Genomic DNA, 16,034 nt, shown 5'->3' with positions numbered 1-16,034 from the left:
CGACAGCGCGGTTCAGCCAGAACTGCGAAAAGTGGCAGAAGAAGAAGAAGTGACAGAATACTGCCAATAACAATACGTGTCCAGAGCAGAGCTCTGGCCCCGTAACAAGAAGTGAATGGAGCAGCAAATCTTCGGATCACGATATCTTGGGTTCTGAAAATTATTTTCCCAAAAACAAACCCCCCTTTTTTTTAAACTCGGGATAACTCGTTCTTGGCACTGAGGGCATTCAGAAAAAACTCGGGATAACTCGTTTTTGGCACTGAGAGAGTTAAAAAGAAAATTGTACTTTTGAATATATAAGTATTTATTTAAAAGCATGCACTTTTGAATACTTGTCATTTACCATTGTATTTTTAAATGCAAGTATTTACTTTAACTCGAGTATACATTTTAATGTTCTATATTATCAATTCAATCTTTAGTGTTTTGCCAATTTTTGGGGGGACCACTTGCAATATCCTCACCCCGCCCACATGTTGAGAACCACTGCCATACCCGACTGTGCTCTATACAGCCTGATAGAATAAAAACATAATCCTCTCATCCACCCCATGCACCCTGAGTCTAATAGAAGGCAGAAAAGAAGCAGCACTTAATTCCGGGTCGCAAGTAGGGCAGCGCCGAGCTGAACAATAATCACTTTCTACAAATAACTACGCATCAAGGCACACCAAGAGAAGGGATCATTCAATTCTCTTTGTGTGTGAGTGAGGGAGTGTGTGGCTATATACTGTAAGATATTCATTTTTCTATAGACTTATTTCCTTTTGTTTGTGCATGCAGTGTGCCTCTATGCACATACATTGCAAGCTCTTGAGTTGCTCTATGTTATTCACACACAGTGACATTGGGACTTGAACCAAACTTAAATCCAATCCGTCAGTTAAAGTGTTATTATTTATTGCTGTATAAAGAGCTGTCTATTTCATGACAACTCTTCATAGAAACACAATTCCATACCTGGACTTTATCAATACTACAGATGTGTAAACTGTCCGTTCCTCCCAACTTCATCAAGTCCACAGTGCTCTATTATCTCCGCTTAGCTTATCTTCATCAATAGTGCACTGTTCTGTAATGGTTTATTGAGCTTCACAATCTGTAGAGCTGTGTGGAGGGGAAGACAACAACAGAAAATCCATGGGGCTGTATCTTTCTGCAAATATTATGGATGTCAGTTTATATTAGGAAGCACATTTTGGAGAAAGAATCAAGCAACGAAAACAATGACGGGATTGGACAGAGGCAGAGGTGAATACTGATTAGGTCAATGTGTTTAGCCAATAAGCCTCTCTGAATGGCATCGATGCAGTGACTATTTTTCTTTATGTACACGGTGTCAGAGTGTCATGTTTAATATTATCCTCAGGTTCATATTATTTCCTTTATTAAAACTTAAACTAAAAATATACACTTTAGGTTACTAAAGTGTACATTTTTAAGGTACTCTGTTAAACCTAACCGCTAAACCTCAAGTAAGACCAAAAGAAGCCGTCTAATTCTGAAAGCACCCACAAAGGGTGAAATTGCACCCCTAGCTGTGCTGCCAAGCAAATAGCGTCTCGGTGCTAGTATGCGCTTTGCACATAAATTAGGTGCCACAAGATTTGCCCCTTTCAATGCAAATGAACCTCATTACAAAAAACGTCCAATTCGTGAAAACACCAAAGCTAAAAAAAACACATGCAGTTGCAGTGAAAGTTATTAGCATCTTCAGAGAGCTGGTAGTAAACTGAAGCACATTTATAAGGAGACTCCAGTGATCCTGACAGCAGTGATTTTCCTCCATCAAGGTAGCCATGGATAGCCTTGGTAAAGTGCAACAACGATGTGCGCAATTAGGCACGGCTTCTAAACCTGCGTAATTATAAGTAACTAGACCAGTACCCGTTAGGCTATATTAGTGCAATATATTTTGTGAATCAGATCTTAAGATGGGGCAGATAGCTATACCAATTATACTGCAGCCTTTTTCTAAGATCATGTATAATAATGAATAGTTGTTAATTAAATAAATTAATAAATTGACCATTGTTGTTGTAGTCATAGTGATACGTTTAGACTAACAATTAGCCAGTTTATTGGTCATGGAATGTCCTGTCTAACATGAATAATAGGCCTATTCTTTTTCTTGATGGACCCTGTATTAAAGATTCGAAAATATGTTCTGTATGGATGCTGATGCTTACTTGGCTGAAACCATCAGCGTCTTTTATTATGATTTGATTTCTCTGACAGCTATTCCCATTCTGGGGTTTTGCTCCCTTGGTCAGAAGTATTGTTCCTCTGGGATCTGTCTGCACATTTCCTGGGCCAAAGGCTCATGAAATCTAATCACCTTGCATGATGACTTAAAGATGACCATTTCCCAGGAGACCAACTTTAATTTGGCAGTGCAATTTTAATGTGCATGGCAGTAGATGTATTCCTGATGGAACTCTTCTGTGGACAGGAAAAAGTGATATGAATGGCCATCATGTGTATTATACAAATTAGCAGAGTTGGAAGGTACTGTAACTAAGTACATTTACTCAAGTACTGTACTTAAGTTGCATCGCGAAGTGTTGTAGATCTGTTATTTTTGAAAAAGTCGAGTACTTTTACTTTGGTATTCTAAGTATATTTTGATGGCAATACTTTTGAACTTTTATCCTATATTAAAATTGGCTAATGGAAGGGCGGGTGGGCGGACCTCTGACGTCACTCTGACACAGCCATAACCATATAAGGAGTTCCCAATGCAGCTACGCTCAAATATGGAGTGTGTTGTCTAACCTCAATGTGTCGTCATGGCATCATGGCATGTACTGATGGCATCAGAGATCTCCATATATGAGCATAAAGGGGACATGGACTGACAGATACAGATATCTCCATATATGGGCACAAAAGGGACACAGACAAATGCGTACGATTGGTACCCTGATAAAGCCCCCGGCCTATCACTATGACTCAGACATATTGGTCGGATCGGCAGTGCGACATACTGTAAGTGTGAGGGCCGCATAGAGGTTCAAGTAAAGTTTTGAATACAAGCCTTGTACTTGCAACAGAGTATTTCTGCATTTTGGTATTGCTACTTTTACTTAAGTAACAAATCTGAGTACTTCTTCCACAACTGCAAATTAGTCACTATAGCTAATATATATTCTGACCTTGGTATTTCAGCTAGCTCTGATAACTCTGTCTAATTGCTTGTATAAGAGAGAAAAACAGTACAGAGTTCAAGGACTTAATACTTTGAAAAACTACCGTGCAACCGGTCCATACGATCCAGACTTTTTAATGACATGCTGCCAAGTCTAAACTTTGGGGACAATAAGAATTGCCATGTGTGAACAAAAAAACTGAAGGATGCCAGAGTACAGCTCACTGTGGGTTTGCCAAGAATGTTCACTTTGAACAATGGAAGGTTGTCATGGCAGAGCACACCAGGTTTGAACTCAGAACAATAATTTTGTCAGCATGTAAGAAAATGGAGATTGTTAGGAGAGTAAAGTGAGAACATCTGTCACCCTGTTAGTCAACCAGCTTGCCTTCCACCCTTTCAGTCAACCAGCCAGCTACACAGCAGCTCCTGTGCTTCCATAGCCCATCATCTCAGGCAACCAGGCAGATCCCTGAATGCTTTGCTATCGCATGAACTGTGTGTGTGTGTGTGTGTGTGTGTGTGTGTGTGTGTGTGTGTGTGTGTGTGTGTGTGTGTGTGTGTGTGTGTGTGTGTGTGTGTGTGTGTGTGTGTGTGTGTGTGTGTGTGTGTGTGTGTGTGTGTGTGTGTGTGTGTGTGTGTGTGTGTGTGTGTGTGTGAGTGTGGTTTCATCTGCTAGGCAGGGTTGACCTATAGAGCTATTTTAGTCAGACACATAGGCCAGCACGATTTGTCAGGAGGATGAGAAAAGAGAGAGACAACAGAATACAAACTCGCAGTCAGGTAGATAGATGAATATGGCTGGGTAGTGTACAGTAAACACCATAGAAATGTATCCACCAGAGTTTGCTTATACTTTAGCACTCCATTTAACATATTAGACTATTATACTCCAGGCTCCAGGACATGCTATGTTGTAAATCAGGGTGCAGGACTGCTTTAGTGATTTCCACATGCTGTGCTAATTGACAGAAATGGACAGAGCAGGCTACAGTATGGCAGACAACAACGACAGAAACCATGAAAAATTGAAAATACGGAGCGGGACGGATGCCTCCGATGTTGAAAGTTTCCGAAACTAAACTTTTTAGAAGCTACATAATTGTGCCTTGCACTGTGAAAACTCCTCTCTTCTGGAGCAGATCACAGCAGAGCAGTCGTCTGTGCGAGTTTACTGAGGATGTGGCGTCTGTTTCAGAGATAAACCTTTTTCCTATAATTGGTGCTCGCCATCAGTCCAGTGTGATGAACACTGTGTGTATTCTCTCCCCCCCTCCCTCTCTCTCTCTCTCTCTCTCTCTCTCTCCCTATATATATATATATATATATATATATATATATATATATAAAATCATTAGAACGTTTCATTAAAAAAATATATATATATATACATTAATTAGAACGTTTCATTTCAAATGCTTATGCGATTACAATCTCACACTGACTTTATCATGACATCCCTAAAAATGGTTACTAAAAGGGATGTGACTTCTGTCCAGAAAAAAAAATCTATATGATATGAAATTACATACTGTATAACTAATAGTAAATGTACAGTGTGTCTACTGCTAGACTACACCACTGTTCTCATTCAGTACAAAGGCTACACCATGAAGTCTAACAGTCACACCCTCTTGTGTGAACTTTCTAGGCTGCGTTGGCTGTGAAATGGGTTAATGGTTCAAAGTTCCATTAACCCATTACCCTTTGAATGGCTAATGTATTAATCATTCATTACCTTCCATATTTGTAACTAGTAATCCATCAAATGTAGTCGTAACACTAAAATGTAGCCTTAACACGTTGAACTCCAGGGGTGATCAATCAATCAATCAAAACAATTGATTGATTGACTGGGTCCAGATTATTTAGCTTGTCCTCTTTAAATAAATTGGCAATTTTCTTCGTCTTCTTCTTCTAAATTCTGCCTTTTTGTTTTTCAGTTGAGTAAATGCCTCTCTCCGGTCCTTACAGTAGGTGGCCAGTGACTTTGACCAGTTTCACTTACAAAAACCTTGCATCATCCACGTCACACAAACAGAATGCGATGTGTTTTGTTGATATAACAAGTTTTTTTCATATAGAGTCCAAACCATTGGTGTTGTGTGCCGCATTCTGTTTGTGTGACATGCATGATGCAAAGGTCTTGAAAGTGAAACTGGTCAAAGTCACTGGCCACCTACTGTATACACGATGGATGGAGGGATGATGGATGGAATGATGGATGGATGGATGGATGGAGCTCATGGCTATTGTGTGCATTGTGTTGTCAGGAGGCACAGCATCCAGGCAGAAGGGCTTCCAGGGCTGCATCCGCCTGTTGCAGCTGAACGGCATCACTCTGGACCTGGAGGACAGGGCTAAGATCACCCCTGGAGTTCAACCTGGCTGCCCAGGACACTGCAGCAGCTACGCTTCCCTCTGCCAGAACGAGGGCCACTGTGTGGAGAAATCCAATGGCTTCTCCTGTGACTGTAGCTTAACGCCATTCACTGGAGCTTTCTGTCACAAAGGTACATTAAACATAGACACGCACGCACGCACGCACACACACATAGACATCTTTTGGTTTACAAACATTGAGACTGCACGCGCAGGTGCCGGTTTCATGTAATCAATTCTCAACAGATCCCCAAACCTGTTGTTTTGGGGAGCGTTGGTTTCTGTTCATTCAACCTCCTCTTGTGTGTTGGCCGGTGAGACGCTCCTAGCGAGACATATATACTTCACCCCGTAACGGTATTGCACGCCGAGAACAGCTGACATACAGGCTCACATCGCGTCGCGGATGTGACCTTCTTTGTGAGCTTGGAGGTCTGCTATTCTCGCTAACACAGTTATATATCAAGGCGATGACGCGACACAATTATTATATTTTTACTTATATATTACAAGGTCGGCTGCCCCTCTCAGTTCTTTTAGATCACCTTTTAAAACACCCTTCTGTTTGCTGCTGCCTTTCAGTTATTATCTCTTCTCGACGATTTTTCCAAAGAATGCTTTTTTGTCTCGCTTTTTTGTCTAACTTCTCACAAGTTCTACAAGTGATCGCATAGAGGTGAGTCACCATAACGATCATCATCGTTTTGTGTCATCTTTCTAATTCATTAACATGCTAATCATCGTCTCATCATGATGATCGTTATGGTGACTCACCTCTATGCATTCACCTGTAGAACTTGTAGAAGTTAGAAGTATGTTGAATGCGCTTTGGATAAAAGCGTCTGCTAAATGACTGTAATGTAATGTAATGTAAAGTATAGAAGTAACTTATTTTTAATCCTGTATTATAGTACATATAGTACATATACAGTACTATATAAATATATATATATATATATATATATATACTGTATATATATATATATATATATATATATATATATATATATATATATATATATATATATATATATATATATGTTATATACTGTATATATATATGTGTTATCTTATTGTAACATAATATGGGCTCCAGCTGTAGATAAATAGGTCTATATGTCCAGGTAGGCAGGTGGGTAGGTCAGGTGGTTATACTGTATACATGCTAGCTACTCCATTCTACATTGTATTATTACGCTGGGTGGCATATAGACCTACTTAATTTTATCCTACAATGTAGTGAGACTAAAAAGCATTCATTGGAAAATCGTCCAGAAGAGAAAGGGGGGAAATAATAACTGTGAAAGGCAGCAGCAAACAGAAGGTTGCTTTAAAAGGCGATCTAAAAGAACTGAGAGTGGCAGCCGACCTGGCGTTCATGTAATATATAAGTATAAATATAATAATTGCGTTGCATCATCGCCTTGATATATACAGTAACTGCGTTAGCCACTGTTCTCATAGCAAACACTGAGGGCGGCCGTGGGTGGCGTGTTAAGACGCATAGCTGTCACTCAAGACGGCCACGGGGGCGTGTTTGGGTTCATGGGGGCCAAACCTGTGAGTGCGGCGTAATTTGGACACACACACTGTGACCACTTTTACATTACATCTAATGAGCGGTTGGTTTCTTTTGGCCCCGGCCTGCGCGCGCATACTGGTTCTTATCAGTGTGACGTCTGGAAATGCGTCTATTGGAGACTTCTGTTATAGAGGTGCAGACACACATTCAGTAGTCTGGGGCTTAACTCCTCTGATAGACATTGTAAAATGGCAGTGACAATAGTGATACAAAAAAAGAAGCACATAAATAAAAAGCTACTGCATAGGAGAGCATTTTTTATATTGCACGACCATGGGGCTAAATTGGAGAGACAGTATGCCATGTACAGTATATGAAGACGTTGGTATTCATCTGCCGTCGAGACACAGTCTTCTGAAGAGAACGCTCCTCACTACATTACACTGATGTTGGACCCCAGCCACTCTCTCTGTTTATGTAAATAGAAGCTTCTTAGCAGTAACTCAGCGTGGGCATAATGCACCACTGCTCTCTAAAGGGCAACCATCTCGTTTATCTCTGGAGGACTCTCTTAGCATGATTCACACACATCAAGAGAAGTACTTAGCAGCCAAGTGGTAGAGTATGCAGTGCATCAAGGGCTTGATGCACACAGAGCGTATTTTTAAACTCAGTTTGATGTGCAGTATAAATGAGTCATCCTCTGGACAGGTCAGGCGTGTGAAACAGGACTGTGCAGCATGTGTGTTCTATAATTATTAATGACAGTTCCTTTTTGCTGTCAGACCTCGAGTCAGTGAGAAGGGGCTGTAATTCAATCTGAATTGGCCCCCCATGAAATCTATGAATCCATGATTGTATTTTGGGTTGAGAAAATGTGAAAATGCCTGTTGAAACCTTGAAGATTACGCAGAATTTACATTTACAGAAAAACGTACTCCGTGTACGCTTTACTTCCAAAGCTTTTGAAGAAAAGAGAGAAAAAGTATTCAGTCACATTTGCACTACAAAATCAGTTCAAAGTACATGTATATTATTTTTATTAATTTGACATTGAACTTAAAGTACTCTTTTGTGAAGTGAAGTTCAAGATATGTACGGATATGTATATGTATGTATAAGATATGTATGGTAAACGATAACAGTTCAACATTCCAAAAGCTTGTTTGCAAAATTCTTTATCAATTTGGCATTCCTGAAACACAATGTACAGTATTGTACAGTACAGTATGTGACAGCTGTGGTGGCTTTGATTCCACTTTCAAATGTGACATTTTATCTGCTAATTTGACAGTATCAAGTAATTACAAATATTTGGCACATACACAATACACACATACTGTATTGCAATATTGATAAATATTATCTTTTAAAGGAATAGTTCACAGAAATACTTATTTTCTATCAATTACACACCCCATGAAGACTTGAATACATGGATATTTTTGGGGTTTTTGTCGCATTCCTAAGCCAATAATTTGATGACCGGCAGAAAAATGCTAATGTTTCCGGTAGGAGAATGCAGGTCAATTGATTCTCCTACCGGAGACTCCACCGGTCATCAAATTATTGGCTTAGTAATGCGACAAAAACAAAAAAATCTCCATGAATTCAAGGCTTCATGGGATATGTATATTGATATATATTTTGATAGAAAATAAGTAATTATTTTGGGTGAACTACTCCTTTAAGCTATTACTGTATCTTTGTACAGCCATGATATATTCATAGTATTGTCAGTATATTCATCATAAAAAAGCAAATCTATCTTTTTATTTAGACTCTCCTCCCTGCTGTCTCTGAGCAGTCTCCCTCCTTGACAGGGTGGCATACAGTATGCTAGCATATGCCACGGTGTGATACACTGATTACACCGACTCACAAAAGAGACAAATGTCGTAGGTAGTATGCTCAGCCACTGATGTGTCCCTATAATGTTAATTATCGCCTAAACAAGCTTTCTGTTATGCTCTTGCCTTCCAGAGGTGTCAGCCAGCTTTAGGTCTGAAACATCTATCAATTACACCTTCAAGGAGCCTTATGAAATGAACAGAAACAGCAGCAACCTGCCCTCCTCCATCTACTCAGACGTGACCCTGAGAGGAGAGAATATCTCCCTAAGCTTCAGGACCAGTCAGAGTCCTGCTCTACTCCTCTATGTCAGCTCCTCCTACAAGGAATATCTGGCTTTGCTCCTCAACAGCCACGGTTAGGATACTCTTCAATGTTTTGGTGTTGTTTTGCTTTTAGCTTAGTGCTTTCAGCTACTCTACTCTACTCTATTCTATTCCACTTTACACTGCTCTGCTCTGCTCTATTCTGCTCTATTCTGCTCTATTCTGCCCTGCACTATTCTATTCTACTCTATTCTGCTGTACTCTACTCTAGCCAGTGGTGGAAAGTAACTAAGTACATTTACTTAAGTACTGTACTTAAGTACAATTTTGAGGTATTTGTACTTTACTTGAGTATTTCCAAGTTTCCAATACTTTTACTTCTACTCCACTACATCTCAGAGGCAAATATTGTACTTTTACTCCACTACAATTATTTGAAAACTTTAGTTACTAGTTACTTTGCAGATATAAATTATTACATTATAAAACATACATTAACCACTTTAGCCCTATTTTATACATAGGCTATTTGAAAATAGCCGATCTACAAGCTACAACTTTTGGTACTTTAAGTACATTTTGATGCCAATACGTTTTGTACTTTTACTCAAGTACCGGTACATGTTGAATTCTGGACTTACTTGTAACAGAGTATTTCTATGTTGCAGTATTGTTACTTTTACTTAAGTAAAGAATTTGAGTACTTTTTCCATCACTGACTGTAGCCTACTTTCACTGTTCTACAGCTTAACTAGATCCATTACTATTAGTCTCAGTCCAACTGCCTTGGGAATCAGCTTGTCATCCTCAGTCTGGTGTTTCTCAATCCATGCAGCAGGGGAATTGTTTTGTATTGTCTCGGGTGAATTACTGTAGCAGCAGTTTTTTTTTAGAATCAGGCATATTGTTGTCAACAAAAACTGAGAAGCAAATTAGTGAATGGAATGGAACATTATAATACATTATTTCTCCGTTCCATTCCTTTCATTATGTGTAAAATCCACCCTGAACAGGTTAAAGTTATGACAAGTTGTCTCCAGTGTGAGTTTAGCTATAGGAGATATATATTAGGAGTTGTAAATTTAATCGACAGGAGGCAAATCTGCCCATTAAACCCCATGGAAGGAGCTCCCCAGCTAGATTGTACAATCCATCCTAATGACTGTCTTAGAGAAAGCTGATGGACTGCAGGACTTTAGAGTTGCCATAGTGATCAAATAGTCTTCGGATAACACTGAAGTATCACATTAAATCCCCGAGAGAAGCTTTGTGTGGATCCCTCTCTCTGTCTGTCTGTCTGTCTCTCTCTCTCTCTCTCTCTCTCTCTCTCTCTCTCTCTCTCCCCCACACTCTCCCCCACACACTCTCTGCCACTAACACTCTGTACTACACTAGTTGTAGTCACTTGCAGGGTTGCATGGATCATGGGACGGCCTTGCACGCCGTGCAGGAACCTACACGCATAGATTTAAAGCGACTTTAAATTCACACCTCAACCAAGTTTACAAAGGCTCCCGATGGATTAACATAGGAATGAGCCTAGATGCATGTCAGCATATCAATTGTCCATTGTGTGACCTGTAGTGTAGGTGTTAAGCGACGTGCGCGTCACATCATTAAAATAGAGTGCAACCACGTTCCAATTCAGCATTGCAACACTGGTCACTTGACTGTGACCTCTCCAGGGTTAATACTTGATTCGTAATGTGTGGGCCTCCACTGGCAAAGGCAGAACATGAGAATGCAGTGAGTCATAGTGAGTTATATCAGGTTTAAATATGGAATTGAGTATAATTCCTTAATGTAAATAAGTGAAGGAAGGACCATTTACAATGTGTTATTTCCAACTGGCAAAGTCTGTAGAATCCACAGGACATTCCTCCTAACGTCTTGTGAATTATTCATTTTAATTCTCTGAAAATCAAGAGCATTCATTTTTTAATTTATTTAGTGTCAATGATCGAGAGTGAGAATTAATCATGTTAATGAATTGAATGGGTTTTTAGCTTATTAACTATTGCTGTCCTGGAACCTTTCGCTCTCTCTTAATCCGTACTGTCTATTTCAAGGTCTAAAATAAATTAATCTTTTCTAAGATGCTTTATAATTAGAAAATGGATAGAAGACAATACTTGAAGTGATTTCAGTGATTAACACCTCTCTGAGCCAAAGCACAGCCACAGGCCTCATAATTGGCTGGCACAGTGTTATTGTCATCATCATTGGTTTGTACGCCTACAACTTGCCTATTCTGTAACTCAGTTGTGATGGTTCTCTGGCATTATTCAAGCTCTTATTCATTGTAGCATTATTGTTCATTGAAAACAATGTAACTCAACCAATTATAAAAATTACTTTTAAATTACGCCAATGTTTCAAGTTGAACCGTTTCTAATGATGCTGATCATTAGTGTTTTAATGGCTTCAGTAATTGATAGTATTAAAGAGAACATTTTACACTGATAGTTACTGGATAGCCTGGTAGAATTTATGTAATGGCACATGCATTACTGTAAGACTGGTTTTATAATTATGCTTTTTCTTTTTTTTTAATATATGGCAATATGTTTTCTTGCTTAAAAGGTTGGTGTCGTTTCTGTTTGCACTTATATTGTTAGTAACAGTATGTTGTTTTGGGTGGTGAAGATAATCTGGAGGTGTGGTACAAGCTGGATTCCAGCAGAAATGCTGAGGTATTACGGAGCAGAGGCAGGAACCTGGCCAGTGGGCGACTCCACACAGTCACCATCAGGAGAGTGACTGACACTGTCTCTGTTCAGGTAACTTACTCAATAAGCTATCAACACGTTTAGCTTGAGTCCTCTATTTAGTCCATATCTTCTTTCTTTTTCAACTAGCTCCCACTTGCTTTCTTGCACCAGTGGCTCTTGAACAGTCATGCTCCACAGTCATGCACTGAAGTCTCAGTTCATTAAAGCAGTACGTGGTTCCCAAACCTTTTAGCTCAAGACCCAAAAGAGAAATTAGACATTTGCCCGGGGACCCAAACTAGTGGAAATAGCAGATCTACAAGCTCCGCGTGTTGCGATCTGGCGTGTTGCGGCGTGTTGTGAGCTTGTAGATCTGCTATTTTCACTACTTTTTTCAAATCTATTTATTTTCATTTTATTTTGTCTTTTTTTTAATGAAGGAAACGGAAACAAGGACATATGTACTCGCGACCCATAAAAATTGGTAAGTGGCCCAAAGATGGGTCTCGACCCACTGTTTGGGAAACAAAAGTGCATTAAAGCACTCACTCCTCATGAGAATACTGCTGTAGATAATTGAAAGGGGTGTTAGCCAAAGCATGATGTCTGTCTCTCCTTTTTCTCTGATGAGCCTTTGCCAGTGTTGCAGTATGTTAGAGATTCTGCTTTGCATTTTCATTCAGATTGACCAGAATGCCAGAGAGGACTTCAATCTCACATCTGATGTAGAATTCAACGGTGTCAAGTCACTGGCCCTAGGGAGAGTGCATGGTAAGTGGCATAACTTACAAAAAGATGGTCTCTCTAGCTACAATGCATATATGCATATTTGCATAATGGTGCCAAGATGTTATGGCCTTCATGGATTCTGGCACTCTCTGCAAATTTGTATTTCTCATGTTGGTTTGACGTCAAGAAGAGATGCTATTTCTTCAACAACCACCCTGAAGATCAACTCAATAAGTAAAGCATCTGTCACCCACATGACGATATTATTCAAACACGCACAAACAAAGCACTTAAGCACTGATTTGATATTTAAAGAAAAAGTAGAACCACCCCCACAAGGAAACGTAATGCGTTTTAAAGCCATACATAGATGAAATATTATGGCAGATACTCATTATAGTATTGTTTGTTCAACAGCCACGTCATCTCTTCTAGTATAGGCTCTGTCTGCCTGGGGTACGTGGAATTTGATTTGTAATATTGCTTGTTATGACTTTATTCATTCCTTGACAGTTCCGCCATGGACAAAAAGACAAGCAAGTCATATATAAAATTGGGGATGCAACATTGTTCAATAATTGTAATTTTTTGTGTTTACGCCTGTCCGTCATGTTCCAAAACATGCAGGAAACACGCACACATGGTTTCACTACTGTTTGGAGAAAAGCATGTTTTAGGGCCTAGGGGGTCCTAGGGGGTCCTCAGAGTTACTACAGGGGGGCCGCTGAATCTTTGTGTTATGGTATATTCTTTTTACATTAACCACTTGAATCCTAGCATTCTGAGGGGAACATTAGCTGAACATTAACCGAAAATAGCAGATCTACAAGCTCACAACACCTTGCGCTGCGAGGCGTTGTGAGCTTGTAGATCGGCTATTTTTGGCAATGAGGTTTGGTGTAGAGGGAAAAAAGAGCCGACAAAGTACAGAGTAAAAGGTCAAGTTTACTATGTATTGACGGTTTAAGTTGTTAAATGTGTGAAAAATGCACATTGACATGAATCCAACACAACACTGATGACAGTGCTGTCAAACAAGTCTATGGAGTCTCTGAAATCTGCAACAACACAATACATATACGTATATAGTGGGGGTCCCTGCTTCATCTCTCTCTCAGCTACGGCTTGGAAAACGTTGAACACCCCTGCTTTAGTGTAATGTCTTGACCTGCGTCATGTTAATGAGGTTCCAGAGTTCGCCTCCAGTCACAGTCTGATGCACAGGCCATTAGAGCCAAAGGACTCTCAGTGTGATTTCCTGGCCATCAGAGACATAGGAGTCACATTGCGATGCACAGGGCATCAGAACCATAGGTGTCACGGTGTCATGCACAGTTCATCAGAACCATAGGTGTCACGGTGTCATGCACAGGCCATCAGAACCATAGGCGTCACGGTGTCATGCACAGGCCACCAGAGCCATAGGCGTCACAGTGTCATGCACAGGCCACCAGAGCCATAGGAGTCACAGCGGGTTCAGGATCAGAGAGGCAGCAGGATGGGGAATTCTCTGCCACTTTTTACCAGTACTGTCATCCATCAGTCTAACTAATGGGCCCAGAATGAATAGAATCACTGAGAGAATCACGGCATAAGAGATAGAGAGCGACCGGGAAAATGAGGGCGAGAGAGATAGAGAGAGAGAGAAAGAGAGAGAGCAAGCTTAAGGGATGACAGAGAGGCAGAGGGGAGAAAGGGACGGTGTGTGTGTGAGAGGGAAAGATAGAAGGAAACGGAGAGACAGGGTGAGCGGAAGAGAAAAGGAGGGGAACTGGGAAGGACATAATAACCTCATGTGATGTGTTGTGAGCTTGTAGATCGGCTATTTTTGGTGAGGAACACCGTTGTACAGCGGAGTATGAATTAAGCATTCATGAAGGACAAAGAGGAGGTATACAATAATGTTCATTGTGTAGCAACAGGACCCAAGGCTAGCCTTGCAACAGTGGTTTAAGTGCTCTCATAAACATGCAAACCTGTTCTGGTTAAAACCACAGTCACTTTCCAGCCATTTGAATGGCCATTGATGCAGATGGTTGGATTTTACCGCTAGTGAATTTCTAACAGTTTATAGCCATCTTGTAAAATTTTCTCTGGGGCTTGCATATGTTTTTATGTTTCTGTGGTCACAAAAGGAAAATGTATTCAGCTGCAGCTGCTTACTTGAGCATCCCTGACTGTGTAGGGTTTTTTTTAACCTTGAAAAGAGGGGACCGAGTCTCTGTTTGTATTTGTGTCCAATCAGATCCTCATGACACAGCTCAACTCAGAGGTAGCGAAGGCCGTGCCAAAAGCAGTTGCATGAATGCACTCAGAGTCAGACAGTTTCACAAGTGGACATTTTGCCCCAATGGCACAAGAGCAAAGACCATTGGGTCACAAAGATCTGTATCCTCAGGAGAGCATGAAGGTGCACAGGAAATTCCATGACAATCCAGCCAGTAGTTTCCGATGTTGTTTGGGATCAAATTGGTGGATTTAACATCATTCTGAATATTATTGTTATTTTTATGCCTCCGCCGGTGACAGCCTTGGCCAGAGGCATTATGTGTCCGGGTTGTCCGTCTGTCCGTCTGTCCGGCGTCTATCCCAACCTTGTGAGTGTGATATCTCAGGAGTACCGTGACGGGTTTTCATGACATTTGGAACAAATGTCCACTTGTACTCAAGGATAAACTGATTAGAAGTATGTGACGTCACGAAACATTTCCTTCTTTCCATTGAGTGTAATATTGGCTTTAACCTGCTGCAACGACGCCTCATTGAGGAATACATTGAAATTCAGGCACAGATGAGATTAAAACGCCTCTTTATTGAACAATACTGAATAATGTGGAGCACAAGCTTTAGACTCTTTAGGGTAAGCACTTTATATTTTGAATTTGAGTAGTACGGGCATTAAACCAAGACTGACAATAACGTATGTACTGTAAAGTAACTATATCTTGTGCTATTTATGCAAGTATGTGAAAAGTTTGAAAGGAAAGGGGTGAGATGCTGGTTGATATTTCAGTGGACAGAATGCATACAGTCAATTAAATGTATGAACCAATAGTCATCATACGTATGTTATGGTGTGCACCTATTGCACTTCACTTTAACCTCCTATCACTACCTACCAATCAGATATTTACAACTAATCTCTCTTGCCTCATTTCCATTCCTGAGTACCAGATCGCACTGGGCTATGAGTGGTTGAGCAAACAGTGCTGTATTCATTGCTGTGTTGTTGCTATAGTAACTCAACCCCTCAGTGAGCTGTTACCTGTTATGCTAGCCAGCTAAACGCTCATTTATACTTTGTTGAATGACCATGTCATACAACAAAATGACATGTTTTCAACTGAGAAAAAAAAACGTGATAATTCTTTCATTTGAAAATACATTGTTTTTGTCAAGGGACATTGGTCGTGCAACAAAGA

General features: G+C 40.2%; 1 protein-coding gene across 1 annotated transcript in view; it reads left to right on the top strand.

Annotated features, from left to right (window-relative positions):
• LOC311051376 (contactin-associated protein-like 4) overlaps positions 1-16,034 on the top strand; it is a gene marked incomplete at its 3' end in the record, with an annotated part of 143,526 nt that overhangs the window by 104,637 nt on the left and 22,855 nt on the right. The window contains exons 19-22 of the mRNA XM_084065940.1: positions 5,425-5,664; positions 9,039-9,263; positions 11,819-11,952; positions 12,567-12,654. Of these exons, the coding sequence (XP_083922066.1) occupies positions 5,425-5,664; positions 9,039-9,263; positions 11,819-11,952; positions 12,567-12,654 (687 nt within the window). The remainder of the gene's footprint in view (positions 1-5,424; positions 5,665-9,038; positions 9,264-11,818; positions 11,953-12,566; positions 12,655-16,034) is intronic.

Source organism: Gymnoscopelus microlampas, assembly GCF_963454915.1.
Source record: "Gymnoscopelus microlampas genome assembly, chromosome: 9".
In the NCBI taxonomy this organism is placed as follows: Eukaryota; Metazoa; Chordata; class Actinopteri; order Myctophiformes; family Myctophidae; genus Gymnoscopelus; species Gymnoscopelus microlampas.
Note: the sequence above shows the minus strand (reverse complement) of the source record. Positions and strands in the feature narration are given on the sequence as shown.